Source organism: Oncorhynchus masou, chromosome 9, assembly GCF_036934945.1.
Source record: "Oncorhynchus masou masou isolate Uvic2021 chromosome 9, UVic_Omas_1.1, whole genome shotgun sequence".
In the NCBI taxonomy this organism is placed as follows: domain Eukaryota; kingdom Metazoa; phylum Chordata; class Actinopteri; order Salmoniformes; family Salmonidae; genus Oncorhynchus; species Oncorhynchus masou.
In genome coordinates, this window is record NC_088220.1 from 55,522,042 (window position 1) to 55,541,837 (window position 19,796).

Sequence of the window (19,796 nt, forward strand, 5' to 3'; positions counted from 1 at the left end):
AAGCAATGGGAACCTCCAACAGAAAGGAGAGACAGGTTAAAAAAGGTCAGAGATAGGCTTGGAGATGATATGGGCAGCAAACTTAAAGAAGAAATGGTCTAAACCATCTGACCCAGATGTTTTTTGGGGGTCAAGTTTCAGGAGCTCCTTTAGCACCTCAGACTCCGTTTCTCCTTGCAGGCAGTCACTATGTGGCAGGGCAGGGGGAAAAGAGGAGCATCAGGGATAGTCGCATTAGAAGGGGTGGGAGATGAGGAAATGTTGGACGGGCAAGGAGGCATGGCTGAGTCAAATAGGAATCCTGACTTAATTAAGTGGTGATTAAAGAGCTCAGCCATCCTGTCAGTAACAACCACATCATCAACATTAAGGGACATGGGCAGCTGTGAGGAGGAGGGTTTACTTTCCAGGTCTTTAACAGTTTTTCCAGAACTTCTTGGGGTTAGACCCACAGAGAGAGAACTGCTCCTTAAAGTAACTAACGTTGGCCTTCCGGACGAGAACCAGTCAGCCTGAGTATGCGTGTGCCGATCCTTCAGCCAAATGCAATTCCTGAGGTGGAGTAACTCCACAAGACCACTGTAGAACCAGGAGCTGAACCTGTTTTTAAATTCTCATTTTCTTTATGGGGACGTGTCTGTTAACGATACCACTGAAAGTATGAAAACAAATATGAAAAAAAGAAGGTCCAAGCGTCTTGGACAGAGGGGGTCAAGCTGATTCTATACCATTTTACAGAGGCCAGTTCATGAAAGAAGGCTTGCTAATTAAAGTTTTCTAGCAAGCGTCTATGACTAATCAGGACAGGTCGTTTCACTGAGCAGCCATTACGAACACAGGCTGCAAAACAGTGATCACTAAGGTCATTACAGAAAACACCAGATTGGTAGCTATCAGGATTATTTGTGAGGGTGACATCGAGGAGAGTAGCCTTTTCTGGGTGTTTGGAGTCATGCCTTGTGGGATTGGTAATAATCTGAGAAAGATTTAGGGAGTCCCATTGTTTTAGAACTTGGTCAAGTGGTTTAATAAGCATGTCCCTGTTTAGGTCAACGAGCAGGACGAATTCAGGGCAGATAGGGTACAGGCCGGTGCTGGAGAACAATAGCACCCAGCAACAGGCAACCTAGTACTATTTGAAAGTTTAATGCTTAAAACCAGCAAATCAAATTGTTTGGGGACAGACTTGGTGGAGACAACCGAGCACTGAAGGTAATCCTTGTTAAATACCGCCACTCCCCCACCTTTTGAAGATCTGTCTAGCCAAAAAAAGGTTATAACCAGAAAGGTTTACATCAGTATTCAAAACACTCTTCCTTAACCCCGTCTCAGTAATGACCAACATCTGGATTGGAGCTGTGAACCCACACTTTCAATTGATCCATTTTAGGTAATAAGCTTCTAGTGTTAACGTGCAGAAAACCCAGGCTTTCACGAGAGCAGAAATCAGTTACGCAGATATCGGAGCACAAGTCAGAATTGGGGCCTGAAACAGTAGATGGGCCAGGGTGTACATGCACATTTCCAGATATCATCAATAGTTATACAATCAAGGCACGGCATAGGACAGGGAGAGCTCTGCGTATCCAATAGAGTCAGAGTCCCGAGTGTGGGAACAAACAAACAGTCTGTCCCACGGTTGGGTAAAGAAAGTTCGTAGTCATCAAAGCATGCAGGAGTCATGAGGCAAACAGCAAAATGCACAAGAAAATAAATAAATAAATAACGACTTGGGGCTAGCCATCAAGTTCAGAGTCACTCGCCCCAACAACGTGTGTGATGGAGGCGAGCAAAAGCTCGGGAGGGAGGGGGGTACCTGTAACAGACAGAGGGAGTTAGGTCAGGGCAGACGGTGAACAGATCGCCAGGTGGAATCCAAGCAGCAGTGCAGCAGGAAACAGGAACAGGTGTCACACCCACTTGGGAGAAACTTTTATTTCTGGAGGCAGATTTCTTGTAGAAAACGCAAGTGGATGGTCTTTGAACAGCAGGAGGTGTCTTCAAATACTCCTTCCACTCGTTGGGCCCAAGGCTTCAACACCTTTCACTTCACACCTCAGTGCTAATTGAAGTTATATCTGGTCTGTCTAGCAAGCCTGGCAGCCTTAACTCAGCATTCAGTCTCCATAAATTAAAATATATCATTGTAATGTACTTTATTTTTTCTTCTTGGCTTTCAAAATAGCATCAGACCAAACAATACTCACTCAGTTCCAGGTTGGAGGGTGTCCTCAGGTCTCTGCTGTTTGTTTGCTAGAGCACACTCCGTATAGCTTGGAAACAGGAAACCTTGGTAGCAGTAATCTATATCATTTTGGCCAAAATTAGGTTGTATGTTTGGAGTTTTGATCTGGAGCGAAGGTCATGCTGTGGAGGGTAGCATACTGCATATGTCCCTGATGAAAATCTCATTACTCCAAATCTATCTGTTTGAAAAAAAAAACATGTTGAAAAATGTGAGAGCTCACATGCAGCTGTGTCTCGCTCTCTGCCTCCTCAAGACTATTGTGAATCACAAGAAACAGAGACCTGACCACCATACATTTATTTGATATGAAAACTAAGAAGCAAAATAAACAGAACACATTTTATCTTGTACATTTGACAGTTGCGTATGAACCAATGAATTTCCTGCCAAATCACAATTTAATACTTAAAGAAAAAGCTATCAAATGTAATCTTCTGCTTGATTGATTAAAGTGTCAATATCTTGGGATAAAAACTAATTCATGGTAATCAACAGATAAAAAAAGTCTTGAATTTCAGATCATGCTAGTTTAGACAGGCCAGTTACACTCCACTCCAAAAACATACCCAAATAACATAGTTTTATATTCAAACGCAGATATTTTAGAAGTGCAGGAAACTGTGATGCTTGTAATACAATCACTAAGTCATCAGAAACGGAAAATAATGAGGATATCCAAATGCAAATCACAAAGAACAAAAATAGATGCCTTTTTTCCCACACAAAACATTGGAATGTTTAGCTGGAATTCAAAATACTAAACTACATATTGCATTTCCTTGAGTTCTTGATCCATTCAATTCATTTAAACTCTTAATTCCTTTTCAAGAAATAACATTAAAGCATAGTCTTGGGAATCTTTAAAGTAAGGGCTATTAAAACAAGTGTGGATAAACTGTAGTCAATAAGCTGTCTATATTGAGGGAGGAGAATGCTCTTTCAACTGTTAGCATTCCAAATATGTCTTTTTTTTGCCATGTTGAAGAGGCATAACAGTTTCTTTGACCTTTCAAAAGAGGTGGAGTTTAAAAAACAAAAATGCTACGGTTGAACAATTGAGGTGAGAATTTCATATTTGTGAGTCTTCGCTAAATGTAATAATTTGATTTGTTAAATCATACACATATATCAAAAGGTAAAAACAAGTTGGGGCTTTGTTGACTTGACATCACAGTAACATCCTAATTGGCTGCTATAAAACCTAAGCCATTTACCATAGTGGCTCAGATGAATGGCAGTATCACTATTCTATGCAACTTGCAGCTCAGAGTCAAACAGTACAGAACATATGTGGTCTGATTATTGAGGAGAGGGAGATGTTTGGAGGCCAGGTGCCTGGCCACGTCCCTCCAGGAAGTCTGTGATGGCTGCTCCAGTCATGGTGTGCGAGGCCCGGTTTCCTTTCTTCTTGTCATTATTTTCTCCCCTCCTCTCTCCTCATCCTACCATCATCTGTGAACCACTAGCACTGAAAAGTCAGTTTCCCAGAGCAGCTCTCAGCCTGTCGATAGAGAACAGAGGGAGTGTGGGGGTCACTGGCTGCAAGCTGGCTTAAACTGCTGTCTGGCTGTCTGCAACACTGCTAATGCAGCACAACATGCATGGGACGGCATGGTATGGCAGGGCATGGTCCTGGTCTGGTCTGGTCTGAGCTCTCAGCAGACAAATAAGAACCAATAATTGTCCAAAAATGTTTGCAAAACTCATTCATGATATTATAGTACTACGATATATTTAATATGCATAGATTAACGTAACCCAAGCTACTCACCATTGATAATATGTGTCCAACAACCAAACAGGCCTTTTCTGCAATGCTCATTTGATCGGGTAACAGTCCCTCTCATGGACCAATATTAGTCTCCCTCAAAAACATCAAAAGAACTCGAAGAGAGGCGGTTTTGATCAATCAGGCTCAGAGTTCAAAAGGGTCTCCATTACATCCATACCATCATGTCGGTCAGACTGCGGCTAATCTCCTCATAAAAGCCTTTCAATGCTAATTGTGCCTCTTCTTCCTGTACTTCACCGATCTCCACCCTCATTAGACTAATCGGATTTGGCGCAGTGAGCGTCTTCATTCAGCCAAAGCATAGACACCCAGGTTTAGTCCAAAATGGCACCCTATTCCCTTTGACCAGAGCCCTATAAAAGTAGTGCACTATCAATGGAATGGGGTGCTGTTTGGGATGCATGCCCAGCCATTAGCTGTGGTGATTACCACCAGAGAAACACTTAAAAGGCTGTAAGGAGAAACCTAACAATGATGACAAGGACCAGACAACAAGGAATAATTTATCTACTCAGAAGAGCCTTTTACAGACTATGGGAGTTTTCACTACATTAGCTTCAATAAGAAAAACAGTCATAATGGTATCATGTTGTGATACAGAAGTACTGCTGTCAATCATCTCATATGTGAAGTCATGGTGTCAGATTGGTTCAATAACCTACAAAAACCAAAATGATGGAAAACAATCCATGTTGAAGCTATCGGTCTACAACAGAACACCCATAAGGGTTGAGGGACGGATTCTACATTCTAGTACTCACGACTAAACATCTACAAAAATCTATTCATAGAATCCCACCTTCAAAATGGCAATTCTTTTGGGGGGCATTTAAGCTGCGTTGTCAAAGTGTAGTGCATTGTAGCTCCACAGAGAAATGCTACATTTATTTGTTCTGTGTATCACTAAATATACAATCTGGGCTGTTACAGATAAACTCTACTGATGTATTAAAGAGCATAAAAACTTGAGTTATTAATAATAAATGATGCACTTCTAAAAAGGCATGTCAGTGCTAATTCTTAGCACTCTGCCCTCAGAGACAAAGGGAGCACAAAAAAGAAGAAGAAATGAACGCACATTATCCTACACATCGTTAAAAAATGATTTATAGAGTGCATTTTATACTGTGCTAATGGGCCACTTTTTATAATGTAACTATTAACATTATTATTATTTTTTTAACTAAGCTTATGAGAAAGCAATAAATGGTTTCTGAAAATATTAAAGCCAGAATCCTTAATTGAAACAATAACAAAGTGGTCACACCGCTTCTGTTTAGGTATCACGCTAAGGGATGGGGCCTGGAGAAATGTAACCGCTCTCAAATTCATAGACAGAGCTATGGATGCAGACACTGACCATCCATGATATCGAGATGATCGTTTTAACCATCTTTTGAGGCTATAGTGTTTGTTTACAAACTGGAGTAAAACAAGCTTATATATATTTTTTTTGTGTGTGTACTTTTTACACAATTTGTCTCCCCAATTTCGTGATATCCAAATTGGTAGTTACAGCCTTGTCCCATCGCTGCTCCCGTACAGACTCGGGAGAGGTGAAGGTCGAGAACGTGTGCCTAATGAGGCATCTCTAAGTTACACTCTTCAAGAATCCAATGGGTATACGTCATTAACTTATACGTCCAACACTGGATGTGGCAACTAAGTATTCTAGCTTTAAGTGAGAAACACAGGAATCGTTGTGTTTGTCATTGAAGAGCTTTAAAGAGACGCGGTATTCAACCTTCCTAGGGATGTTGTGGAGACTCTGGGAAAGGCTAAGTTATGCATTTTGATGACAGACAAAATACATAACAGGGCAAAAAAACAAACATTTTTCAAACACACATATGATTGGTGGTTTCAATTGAGTAATTTATTTGACCTTTATTTAACTAGGCAAGTCAGTTAAGAACAAATTCTTATTTTCAATGACAGCCTAGGAACAGTGGGTTAACTGCCTGTTCAGGGCCAGAATGACAGATTTGTACCTTGTCAGCTCAGGGGTTGGACTTGCAACCTTCCGGTTACTAGTCCAACGCTCTAACCACTAGGCTACCCTGCACTATTTAAACATGTTCTGTTACCATCCAATGAGTGTCTAGTTCTGGTTAGCATCATTTGCATCATTCCATTTCAGGCGTAGTGAAGTCTTAGCCAAACAGATGTCAATTTAAGAAGCAGACATGACAAGGAAAAATTAAAGGAAGAGCAAATTTGATTTCTCATCCTTCTTAAGCCACTCTTCATCCATATGACAGTCATGCGATTAACAAACCCATGAAAAACAGAAAATATATATGATTCTGCTCATTCGAGGTTGGGGACAGGGTGGGCAGCATGCGTAGTAAATGTATTAACCCACAAAACAAGGAAATGAGAAGGAGAACCAAAAGGAAAAGTGTTCAAGGGGTAAAACGACAGGGGTTCACACAGTGAGGTGTGGTAGCCATAGTGAAGGCGACGGAGGTTAGTACATTCATTTCCCCAGGAGGAAACAGCAAGTCGGAGGAGTTTCACAGAGGATTTGGAGAAAAGAGAGGGCTTCAATTGGCCAAAGAATGCCAAGTGATGCAGTGAGAGTGACAGTAGACGTCGGTTGTGGGGTCATGCCAGTCAGCCAACTTCCGACAGACAGATGGAGAGGACAGAGAGAGGTGAGTGGCGAACAAAGAAAAATAAATAAGAGGGAAAGATAGAGGGAAAGAGGGAGGTACGTTGGTTTGTGTTTTGTGGTTAGTGCTCGGCGGGAGTCAGAGACTTCTTACAGAAAGCCACCGTCTCGAAGTCAGTGATATGAACCGCACCTGAAGATGACTGTTCCGAGGTGTCTGGGGCCATCTCTGGGGCAGTGGCCAGCTCAGACAGGCTCTGGTCAATCACCAGGACAGGGACAAGAGTGGCGGCAGGGGTCTCCTCCTCATCTGGTTCAGATGTTACAGGGAATGAAGAATGAGTCAAGACACATCATCTGATTTTTACCACAGCCGTCAAGTTGTCATAAATATAAAACATCAGGTCACAATGCTGCTTTGCCTGCATTTATATTCTGTGTGTAATTCAGCCCTATGGGATCTTTTAGTCACCATATTAACAATAAAGGCAGAGTGCAGTCGAAAACATGATATTCATGTGTTTTATATACATTTCTGGAGGCTGGAATAACACTGTGAAATAGTGAAAATTATGATAATGCCCTTTTAGTGTAAGAGCTGTTTGAAAAGGCCGCCTGAAATTTCTGCCGGTTTAGGTGGGATGGAATTCTGGCCTGCCTGGTGACATCAAGCCAATTAGTTAATAGACCAATAAGAAAGAAAGTTCTAAACCTTTCTACGAATAACAGCGAGTTTTCAGTTTTCCCCTCCCCACTCAGACCACTCACAGACTGTCCTAGCAAAATTCTTGCTTGAGAAATTCTTCTTTGCTAAGAAGCTATTTTTGTTTATTTTTTACCATTTGAATTGAAAACAATTGGTAAGGTACTTCATTGTTACCCAGAAATGATTTGATATTGAGATAAAAACAGCTGCTTTGCAGAGTGATAATTACCCTTTGTGGGGGTAGCAGGTGTCTCCTGGGCTGGTGGAGTGGTGGTGGTCTCCTCTTTCTCTGGGAGGTCAGTGGGGGTAGAGACAAGTTCTAATGATGATGATGATGATGATACAGGAGTTATTTCCTGGATCAGAGTCTCCTCCGGTGGAGCAGCAGTGAACACAACTGTGAGTTATAGAGAACGATAGGGGGAGGGTATGAGTGTGGATGAAAAAAACCCCAGAACAGACAACTGATAGAATGCTGAGCATCAAAACACACATATTCTTCTGATCAACTTTGCAGGTTTATCCTGAATTAAAAGGGTAGCACATTCAACAGCATGCCAAATGTATGTTATGCTCTTGCAATATAATACAACCGTCAAACCAGTATATAAATATCTGTACCTGTCCGTGTGTCCCTCTCCTTCTCTGGCTCTGCTGGCTTGCTGGGACTGGGGGTTGGGCTGGGGCTGGAGTTGCGGTTGTCTTCTTGGACCTTAACCTGGGCAGGGCTTCCCTCAGTGCTAGGCGGTTTCAGGTGGTTCTCCCCCATACTGCTCCGGGGGGACTGCATCTCCATCTCCTCCCCCCAGTCTGTGACCGGCTGGTGGCCGTCCAGGGGAGAGAAGGGGCTGAGGGGCTTGGGGCCAGCGGGGGAGTCCTGAGCCTCCTGTTGGGAGGGGATGTAGACCTTGGGCCTCGGGGTGCGCTGCTCTTTCGGACTTGCTGCGGAGGGGGGAGTGGAGGGAGGAGGTGAGGTGTCGGCGGGCTTCCCTGCTGTGGTTTCTGAGCGAGGTGCCTTCGTCGGGGACTGTCCGTCTTTCCCTTCCTCATCCCCCTCATCATCTCCCTCCGAGTCATCAACCCCGTCCATATCATCGTCCTCTTCGTCGCTGGCATCCTCCCACTCATCCTCATCCTCCTCTGCGTCACCACTCTTCTCCTCCATCTAAGAGGGAAAGTAACAGACAAGTCACCTGTTAATGTAGATCATGGAAAGAGATCATGTTCAAAAACAACACAGGCATAGTGCTAAAACACAGACCCCAGTGTAGGGTGGTGGGAGACGACATACCTTTTGTGATGAGGGAGCTTTGGGCTTCGCTTCCTCCTTCCGAGTCTTCTCCTCCTTCTTGGGTTTGTCTTCCTTCTCTTTTTCCTCATCCTCCTCCTTCTCCCCGTCCTCCTCCTTCTCCGCCTCCCAGCGGTTATCGTGCATGCTGTCAAAGAGATCCAGTCAGTGGAATGGAGAGGAACCAAAACAACAGATGCAGTCAGAGCCTTAGAAGAGAAGCTATACCTGTAGCTCTGTCTCTGTCCTCGTCCCCTCCCCCGCTCTCCACGGCCCCCCTCCCTGGGTCCTCTACCCTGCCCCAGGAAGTCTCCGAACGTTGGCACCTTGGGAGGCGCCTTCACCTCGTCTGCGGGAAGTAAAGGATGAGGGAGGAAGAGAGTTCAGTTTAGAGGGTTTGGGTGGAAGACTAGGTTTCAAGACCTTGAAAACAAATGAATGGCAGCCCCAGTACTGACACAGCAGCGCTGCTCTGAAATGGCACCCTATTCCCTTTATAGTGAACTACTTTTGACCAGGACCCTAGTTAAAAGTAGTGCACTAATAAGGGAATAGGGTGCCATTTGGGGGACACACATTTGCTGTTGGGTTTCGAGGAAGGGATGGAGAAATACTGCAACACATAGCAGCTCAGAGACGCCACAGAGCGACAACTGTGAGACAAACACACACGGACACACAGCCAAAGCAAGTGCATTCAATGAGGGAGGCTAGTTCCATCCTCGGGAGAGCATCTGAGGGGCAATGCATATATTCAGACTACAGACACACTAGTATTCCAGGCTAGGTTGTGCTTGATCAACCCGTGGCAGCATTCCATGGTTGTCTAGAAGTCAGACGTAATGTCTAGAATAGGGCTCAGTCCCAAATAGCACCTCTATTAACTATTTAGTTCACGACTTGGGAATCGGATGCCGTTCGGGACACAACCTAACACACACGCGGGGGGGGGGGACACGGAACACACACCAACTCAGTCCCATGCCATTGGCTAACCTGAGGCCCAGCCGTGAGGCTGCGTGCGGGAGCCACGCCCCCTGGCTGTGGGGAGGACACACAGAGTGACACCACTCACATCACTACACACAGGGCCACCACAACAACACTATCTACCATATACACAGATAATACACTATGTTAACGGGGCCTGGATAAAAGTGTTCTTCAAATGAAAGTGTTGCTCCGACAAAGCAGTGTTGATTGTGTGCGTGCACTTATCCATGAATGGGTGAACGTGTTTGTTTGGGATAGAGAGGGAGAAAGGGTTGAGTAAAGTCCACCATCCTTGTTCGTCATCGATTGTGGAACAGTGGGAACTAACAACGCCTTGTCATCTGAGCCTGGGGGGGGGGGGGGTGACTTGCCTCTCCTTCTGCCTCCCTGGTCTGGCAGCATGGCCTCTGCAGCCACAGCTGGGTCCTCCTTAAACCTGTGAAAGCGCCGCAGGGTCAGACCTTCTCACCCTGTCACACTGCATCACCACTGGCCCTGTCAATCCCTACCTGCCACCACCCCCACACCTATCGCACCTTCACAAGAAACAGAGACCTGCCTAAAGGACAATCAGACTTGTGAACATATTCCCTCGCTGGGTATTGACGCTTTTCATGTTATCTGTCTATAGCTTGTGAGGCGTGGAAACACTGTTTCCGTTATGCATTTTGTTTTCTTGCTTTTTGTGCGGTCTGTCTGATACGTGTCGTTCGTCCTATGCTGCTCTGCATGTGCTCGCTGTTAATCGTTTATCTGTATTCTTAATAAACTTCCCAGGGACTTGCGGTTGAAAATTAGCCGGCTGGCTAAAACTAGCACTTTTACTGAAACGTTGATGAATGTGTACTGTCCCTGTAAAAAAAAAAAAACTAAAACGCAACCCCTTCTCACGGCCAAGCCCCTGTCCAGCCTCCCTTTCTCACATGGCCTCATGCCTAAAGAAAGACCTAAAGAGAGGATGTATTGAATGTGAGATGTTTACCCACTATTATTTAGATATGTCCTATTCCAGTCATCTTGCTCCTGTGGTTCTCCCTTTCTGGGCTGCATCTCAGGATGTACAGTAAATTGAACACAACATCTAAAACATCAAGTGTGGCATCCGGTAATAATGAGATATTTAGGAGCGGTGTTGTCATTCCTGGGCTTCAGTAGGCACGGTCTGGTTTGGTTCACTGAATGCCTGCTGTTGTGGTGTTTTTGTGTATAAAGCCCTGGCTGTCTCTGTGATCAGAGCGTGTCAGTGGTGTTCGCGGTTCTCCTCCAGTCAGTCACTCACAAGCCGTCAGTCTTCTGGGCATCCCATTCCCGTCTCCACTGGCCCGTGGCGTTCCTGTGCCTGGCCAGACGCTCCTCGTCAATCTCCTCACGCTCCTTCTTCCAGCGGAGGTACTCGGCACGCTCCCGGCCCGTCATAGACATGGTCATATCCATGGAGCCCTTAGGGGCTCCTGGTCTCCGACTCTGTTAGTTAGTTAGTGAGCGAGAGCGAGAGAGAAAGTGTAAAGTAGCAGGATGTAAGAGAGAAGGGAACAGATAAATCAAACTTGGTTCTACTTTTGAATAAAGGAATCGTTTCAACAAAATGAAGAAGACAAACCACACAGAACATTTGACCGATCATGTCTTCTACAAAACAGAACACTCACTGTCCATTCCTTCTCCAGCTCAGATCCCGTCTTCACATTGTCAAAATCTACTCCACCCCAGTTTCGGACATGTCGGCGGCTGCCCTCCTTGCGGTCCATGTCCGGGACTGGGCCGGAGCGCCGCGGGTCATCCAAGAAGTTACGGATGGGCTTGTCTCCCTCAGCAGGCTGCAGAAGGATTCCAAAGACAGCACCCTTACCCTATCTATTTCAGGTCTTCAACGCTAAACTGTCATCAAATAATCTGATAGTAATCCAATTTTTACAAAATGGCTTCCGGTACAAACCCTTTGTCCTCTTTCATACTCTGCAATCTTCTCCATCTCCTCGTTCATCTTCTCAATGTTCTGCCTCCTTTTCTCCTCCCACTCCTACAGAGAGGCACAATATTTTAGAAAGAATAAAGAGAATAGAGGAGTATGCCATCCCAATTCGCTAAATTTCACACCCATATATTCTAAATCTTGTTCAGTCTTTTTCTTCAATTACTATAGTATGTACTCATCTTCCCATTACTCATGTCATTGCAAAGTAACCAACATCATCGTCACCAAGATACACAGTCCAACCATCATTATGGAGACTATACCCATGGTAAACCTCAACCTGGCACATCTATAGCAATATTGCCTCGCTAGTTATTAGCTGATATGATTTTGCTCACAGACCTTAGACTTCCTGTCACCACCCTGTGGTCCTCCTCCTTCTTCTCTTTCTCGTCCTCCTCGGCCTCCTCTTCCTCTCCGTCCTCCGCGTGGAGCACGTTCACTGCGGCCGGGCCCCTCTCCTGGCCCCTCCATGACTGGACCCCTGTCCTCTCGTGGAGGACCCCTGTCCTCTCGTGGAGGACCCCTGTCCTCTCGGGGTGGTCTGTCATGGGCCTGGCGTGGGTCTGCTAGGGGTCTGTCAGGGCGTTGCTCTCTCCTCTCCTGCCGTGGTCCTCCCCCTCTCTGTCCACCCCTGCTGAGCCGCCCGGACCCGGCCCTCAGCAGAGGGCTTTCACCTTGGGCTCTGGGGCCTTCTCCTTCTTCAGAGTTCCGCCTGCCTCGAGGTGGCCCTTGTTTCCAGTCATTGATCACCCGTTTCTCCTGCAGGGAGAACACATGTTTTGATTAGACCCGCTTGACCCACTAAAAGACCGGAATAACCCTTGCATACATACAGTGTTATATTGTCACTCCAAATTCCCAGACACACAACAGATGTCTCTGAAAACAAAGGTCAACGATATAATATGAGGTGAAGGAAGACTTAGGTGTCCGAACTTTTAACTCTAAAACCTTTCCATATCATAACCCATTTATGTCAATACTACAGCACCCTCAACAAGTCCCTTCTTGTCTGAATGAGTGACCTTTAGTGTGAAGAGTGGGGTGGATCACAGCTGATTAAAATGCACTCCAGCCTGTCTCTCCAGTCCACAGGAGGCTGATTAAAAAACATACTGTCTGACAGGAGGTAGTATGTACTAGAATTACATTCAAGAGCAGCAATGGCTTGAGAGCATCCCCTTCGGGTAGAAATACAGGGTGCTACCCAAATGGCACCCTATTCCCCCATAGGCTCCAGTCAAAAGTAGTGCATTATGTAGAAAATAGGCTGCCATTTGGGACAACCATAGCAAGGAATTTGCATTCACCTCTACCTATGTAGAACAGAATTATATAACTTACCCATCTGAATATATAGTAGATGTATAATCATCAAGCTGAAACAGGGGTATAAAGTTGGAACCAGACACAATTTCCATGAGTGGTTTCAAAACATCTCTCTGTTCATGGTGTACGTCATCACTTTCCTGTCTGTGTCAGGTGTACCACTCAGCTAGCATCATTTCACCCAGCTGCTGTAAGATATATGTCCCCCTCAAGTCCACCTCATTTCAACATCCTCCATTAGGTATCACTAATCTCATCCAGCTGCCACAGCAGGGGATTATGAATAGTTTGACTGACAGGAAATTGGATGTGAGCGGGCAAATAGATGGGCACCTGTTAAAGTCTATGAGACTTGTTCTGGTAGAGGCCATCTTTCAGAGCTCAGGGGGTTCTCTCCAAGCCAAGTGTTTGAGAGTGCACATTTTTGGTCTTCTTAAATCATGTTTATTCAGTTGGCACAAACTGAATAAATAGTTTTCAAATGGAAAATGTGTGTTCTTATTGGACAGGTTCAGGTAGTAACTAGTCCATATCTCATTATTGTGCCTAATGAACATGATTTATTTGGGCATTTGTTAGCTTGGTCTGATATAGCCTGGTACTACAGTATCTGCTGAGACAGAGCCCTAATTCTGATCTCACCCCTGCAGGTTTGGAGAGGTCTACGGTGACAGTGAAGTTCTCTTTCTCTGTCCTCCATCGGTCTCCCTCTGGCGGGCCATCGTGAGGGCGGCTCTTCCTGGGTGGGTGCGTCTTCACGGCAATACCCTCTTGCTCCGCCTTCTTTTTGTCCTCTTCTATTTCCTGCAGAAAGATAACAAAACAAAGGTTGGCTGATGATAGACTCACAAAGGCGCATCAGTGTCTCTCCCTAACCTGATAAATCATGCATGAATACAGGGAGATTCAACAGAAAAGTATAATAACCATAATATGAATATCCTGACAGTCAGAAAGCTATTTTGCGATGTGGCCGTGCAATTTACAGTACTAGTCAAAAGTTTGGACACAGCTACTCATTCAAGGGTTTCTCTTTATTTGGACTATTTTCTACATTGCAGAATAATAGTGAATGTCAAAGCTATGAAATAACACATATGGAATCATAAAGTAACCAAAAAAACTAGAGTCAAAATATATTTTATATTATTCAAAGTCGCCACCCTTTGCCAGTGGTGGATAAAAGTACACAATGTCATACTTGAGCAAAGGCATAGATACTTAAATAGAAAGTACAAGTGAAAGTCAGCCAGTAAAATACTACTTGAGTAAAAGTCTAAAAGCATTTGGTTTTAAATATACTTAAGTATCAAAAGTAAGTCATTTAAAATTCCTTATATTAACCAAAGCAGACAGCACCATTTTCTTGTTTTTAAAATGTACAGACTGCCAGACTCCAACACTGAGACAATATTTACAAAAGATGCATTTATGTTTAGTGTGTCGCCAGGCCAGAGGCACGAGGGAATGACCACATTATCTCTTGATAAGTGCGTCAATTTAATTATTTTCCTGTCCTGCTAAGCATTCAAAATATAATGAGTACTTTGGTTGTCAGGGGAAATGTATAGAGTAAAAGTATAATATTGTCTTTAGGAATGTAGTAAAAGTTGTCAAAAATATAAATAGTAAAGTAAAGTACGGATACCCCAAAAAACTACTTAAGTAGTACTTTAAAGTATTTTTACACCACTGCCCTTTGCCTTGATGACAGCTTTGCTCACTCTTGGCATTCTCTCAGTTTCACCTGGAATGCTATTCCAACTGTCTTGAAGGAGTTCCCACATATGCTGAGCACTTGTTGGTTGCTTTTCCTTCACTCCGTGGTCCAACTCATTCTAAACCATCTCATTTGGGTTGAGGTCAGGTGATTGTGGAGGCCAGGTCTTCTGATGCAGCAGTCCATCACCTTCCTACTTGGTCAAATAGCCCTTACACAGCCTGGAGGTGTGTTGGATCATTGTCCTGTTGAAAAACAAATGATACTCCCACTAAGCTCAAACCAGATGGGATGGCGTATCACTGCAGAATGCTGTGGTAGCCATGGTGATTAAGTGTTCCTTGAATTCTGAATAAATCACAGTGTCACCAGCAAAGCACCCCTACACCATCACACATCCTCCTCCATGTTTCATGGTGGGAACCACACATGAGGAGATCAAGCGTTCACCTACTCTGCGTCTCACAAAGACACAGCGTTTGGAACCAAAAATCTCAAATTAGGACTCATCAGAACAAAGGACAGATTTCCACCTATCTAATGTCCATTGCTCGTGTTTCTTGGCCAGAGGCATATCTCTTCATATTATTGCTGTCCTTTAGTAGTGGTTTCTTTGCAACAATTCTATCTCGGAGGCCTGATTCACAGTCTCCTGAACAGTTGATGTTGAGATGTGTCTTACTTGAACTCAGTGAAGCATTTATTTGGGCTGCAATTTCTGAGGCTGGTAACTCTAATGAACGTATCCTCTACAGCAGAGGGAACTCTGGGTCTTTCTTTCCTGTGCCGGTCCTCATGAGAGCCAGTTTCATCATAGCGCTTGATGGTTTTTGCGACTGCACTTGAAGAAACTTTCAAAGTTCTTGAAATTTTCCAGATTGACTGACCTTTATGTCTTAAAGTAATGATGGACTGTCATTTCTCTTTGCTTATTTGAGCTGTTCTTGTCAAAATATGGACTTGTTCTTTTACCAAACAGGTCTATCTTCTGTATACCATTCCTACTATGTCACAACACAACTGATTGGCTCAAACGCATTAAGGAAAGAAATTCCACAAATAAACTTTTAACAAGGCACAACTGTTAATTGAATTACATTCCAGGTGACTATCTCATGAAGCTGGTTGAGAGAATGCCAAGAGTGTGCAAAACTGTCATCAAGGCAAAGTGTGGCTACTTTGAAGAATTGTTTATGTTTAACACTTTTTTGGTTACTACATGATTCCATATGTGTTGCTTCATAGTTTTAATGACTTCACTATTATTCTACAATGTAGAAAATAGTAAAAAATTAAAATAAAATAAAAACCTTGAATGAGTAGGTGTCCAAACTTTTGGCTGGTACTGTAGCTGTTTGATATAAGCTAATAATATAATACAATAGGGTATATTATTTAGCAGACACTAATCTGAAGCAAGTTATAGTGTGTACATACATTTTCGAATGGGTGGCCACAATGGGAATCGTACCCACAATCCTGACATTGCAAGTGCCATGTTCTACCAACTGTACCGCACAGATAATACTGCTGCAACAACAGGGCTATATCTCTGATCACGTGGGAGCTCACCTGGTACCTCCGGACCAGAGCTTCATTCTTCTTGCGCAGAGCCTCGATCCGTCTGTCAAGCTCTGCATCCTTCTCCTCCTTTGTCTTGAGATCCACCACTGTAGACTGAGAAATTGAAGGTGTGTATATATATTTAGAATAAGATTCTACAAAGATTCTACAATGTGTTGGTCAAAACAAGCACTGTGATTGGTGCTGATCTACGGCACTCGGCCACAGCCGTGCTAAAACAGTTGTTTCCCACTGTACAATTACTTTAGTATTGCATGTCATAGTTAACCAACTGACACTAGTATCAGCACATATGATTCCCATTATGGTTTGCATTATCACATATTCTCAGAGAAGCTATTATGTATGATTATGCAATGTTTGAATTAAGACTAAAATAATATAATCAGCCTAAACTAGTCAATCTGCAAAATTACAACACGTAATATATCATTGCATTTCAGAAGCTCACCATGGCCTCTAGCCTGTCCTGATGCGCAGGTGGTGGGCTGAAATCCTGCCTCTTCCAGCTGATGTGGGTTTAAAAAAGGTCTGTGAGAAATGCAGCCTGGAGGGTTGTTGACACAATAACCACTGCGGTGCATGGAAGGGGGGTGCAAATGTGAAACAACCGTGTGTACAGCATGAACGGAGTACCAGAATGGAATTGGCCACTTAAAGACTATTGGTAGCCAATAATTACATAAAGCGAAGGTGTTGTAGCCTACGTGAATCCATAAATCCTTCATGAGTCCAAGCTGCGTTCTGTGAGAAAGCCTTCTTAAGCGTATTAGTGAGTGCACATAACCTAGAAAGGAGCTTAAAATGATACGCAAACCACATGTTATAGCAAATACCTTACACATTAGCCTCTCTTTAAAAATTAAACAAGTAAGTAACCTTGGTTTTAATAGTTTTATTTAGACACATGTGAGGTATGCACACCACACCGGGCCATGTCTACGCTATCAATATGGAGTTGAAGCCCCCTGTTGGAAGTAACTGCATTAAAAATATGCAACATTGTTTATGAGGTTGGCGTAAAGATACAAAGTATCACAATACAGTCGAACTAGATTACCTTTATCAAAGCGAGTTGTGTTTACCGACAGTGTGATCAATACAATGTATCAGATCCAGCTCCACGACAATGTAGCCCCATACTAATTTCCTGTAATGTCAATTCAACTTCCTGCCAAATTTGGAACCTTCACAGTTTTTAAAGAGACAGTAAGCATAGCGTGCTATTTCAAACCTGCCTCCACAATGTGGGCTATGTTAACAGATAAATAGCCTATATATCTAGGAAATAAATGAACGGATAGCAGTTTATGTATGGTAATGATTCACATGAGTGAAAATGCATATAATTTGCCTACATCTGCCAAATCCACAAGGGGGCGACAATGTCTACCAAAAAAACATACATCAATAATCCTGCGTTGTCTAGTCTGGTAGTCAACATCTATCAGTTATTGTGGTTATTATAAGGGTTCGGTTATTAGAGTCTGTGGCTTTATAATTAAGATACTTAACTGGATCAGGGATAGGGCAATATAACACCCCCTTCACATTTCAATGCATTCAAATAGATCCTATGAACATATGAGATCTTCTGGTCACATGTTGCCAAATATTAATTATGGAAACAAAATGTGTAATTGTGGTGAAATGGGAATATAACATTTTAAAATAACAATAATGTGTAGGTCTATAACAACTGAAACAATTTGGACAATTAAAACAATTGGTCCTTCCTTATACAGTTTAAAAATAGGTGAGTGTCTCACTATCTCCTGAATAGGCAGGCAGACAAATGGAAAACGGATGATGTTAAAACTGAGTGACACAAGCACTTCATTGAGTTACTGACATCCTCTCAACGGCTTCCATGCCACGCACAGTTCCAACCAATCGCTCATTCCCCGCCACTGCTGCCCCTACGCTGTTTCCGGGCAGAAGAGATTTATCAAAGGAAAACAATCCATGACAGATATGGTATCGCTCTCTCACACGCACTCTCTGTTGTAGGGACGCATAATTCTAGATTACCAATCATCACATGGTGCATTCATCAGATTCTTTATGAAGTCTTTTCCAGGGGTGTCATGCACCCCTTAAATCTGAGTGGACACAAAGTATGTGAGGATGCCTGGAGGCTGGTCTGGAAAGGTGCTATGCCCATAAATTGGAGACTGTTGTATTTTTCAAACACCTGAAACAAAATCTCACAAAGTACAGGAAGATGGCTGGTGGCTGGTCGGGAGGGGTGCTATGCCCAGTCCATAAATTGGAGACTTTCAAACACACGAAACAGCTTTCTCCTGCAAATAAAAAAGGGTTCCAAAAGGGTTATTCGGCTGTCCCCATAGGAGAACACTTTTTGGTCCGGCTTCAGCTAGAACCCTTTTTGGTCCGGCTCCAGTGAAAACCCTTTTTGGTTCGGTTCCAGGTAGAACCGTTTTGAGCTCCACATAGAACCCTCTGTAGAAAGGGTTCTTCAAAGGGTTATTTTTGTAAAGAAACTACATATGCTTCTCTGCAATTCTGCTAAAATCTGTGTAAAAGACTGAAAGGAATGTGAGTCTTATTCTGTACATTTAGTTATTGCTTGCTTTTCTAAAATCTATCAACCTTGTCAGCAGGCATGCCAACTAAGATAGACAAACTATCTACTCTAACTTGATTGATAGCCTGAAATGCCTTCTTGGTAGCTAGTTATGAAGGTTGTGACATTGGGAACATATCCGGGCTAGCTAAAGCCAACTTCATAAAATTGCTACGTGGCTAGTAGTATTACAGGACAAATATGTTTGGGCACGTACCCCTGTGCCCCCATGGGAATGACGCCTCTGGTATTTTCTATGGCAGAAATGATGATAAAGGTGCAACAGGTTAGTTAGAGAGTTGTGTCAAGAAAGTGTAGCCTACAAGAAATTGTCAAGAAAGTGTAGCCTACAAAGAAACCGATGAGGTAAAACCCTAAATAATAATAAATCCACCATCTTACTCACCATGGCTCATGAACACCAGGATGTAGGCCTATATTGCGTTTACATTTTAGTAATTTAGCAGATGCTCTTATCCAGAGCAATTTACAGTAAGTGCATTCATCTTAAAACAGCTAGATGGGACAACCACATATATCAGTCATAGTAAGTACATTTTTCCTCAATAAAGTAGCTATCAGCAAAGTCAGTGCAAAACAAAAGTGAGTTCATCATTTAATCCACTATGAATTTGAGTTTTGTGAGCCCTGCATGGCACATACACAAAATCCCATTGTTAAGCAAAACAAACAATGCATGCAAGATTTGTGTATCAATCATTTCATAAGGCCACCATGCAACTTGATCCTGGTATCACTGCATCAACACTTCAAGAGATTGAAGAGGAGAGGAATCAGTTACCGGTTTGTATTGACTGATCTGTTGACACAGACAATGACGTGTGGTCGAATTCTGTTACAGACCTTACTATTGTTTGTCCACCCATAGTCCAAGATCCTGGACCTGTCACTGAGCGAAAAGGTGTCCTATTACTGCTGTGCAATGGCTACCACCTC

General features: G+C 43.4%; 1 protein-coding gene across 3 annotated transcripts; it reads right to left on the minus strand.

Annotated features, from left to right (window-relative positions):
• Positions 1–2,527: 2,527 nt before the first annotated feature.
• LOC135546256 (coiled-coil domain-containing protein 9-like) lies at positions 2,528–17,441 on the minus strand. 3 transcript variants are annotated; one of them, XM_064974533.1, is made up of 16 exons: positions 17,313–17,441; positions 16,704–16,761; positions 16,241–16,345; positions 13,591–13,752; positions 11,959–12,378; positions 11,578–11,661; positions 11,291–11,458; positions 10,921–11,105; positions 10,013–10,077; positions 9,645–9,689; positions 8,877–8,997; positions 8,652–8,796; positions 7,982–8,525; positions 7,590–7,757; positions 6,848–6,964; positions 2,528–3,749 (listed from the first exon to the last, which is right to left on the minus strand). In XM_064974533.1, exons 2-16 carry the CDS (start codon positions 16,704–16,706, stop codon positions 3,745–3,747), a joined length of 2,337 nt encoding a protein of 778 aa, XP_064830605.1. In that variant the 5' UTR covers positions 16,707–16,761; positions 17,313–17,441; the 3' UTR covers positions 2,528–3,744. The 3 variants fall into 3 exon arrangements, with proteins under 3 accessions (XP_064830605.1, XP_064830606.1, XP_064830607.1); XM_064974534.1 differs by having other exon boundaries at positions 16,704–16,825; XM_064974535.1 differs by lacking the exon at positions 9,645–9,689 and having other exon boundaries at positions 17,313–17,439.
• Between the last annotated feature and the right edge of the window lie 2,355 nt (positions 17,442–19,796).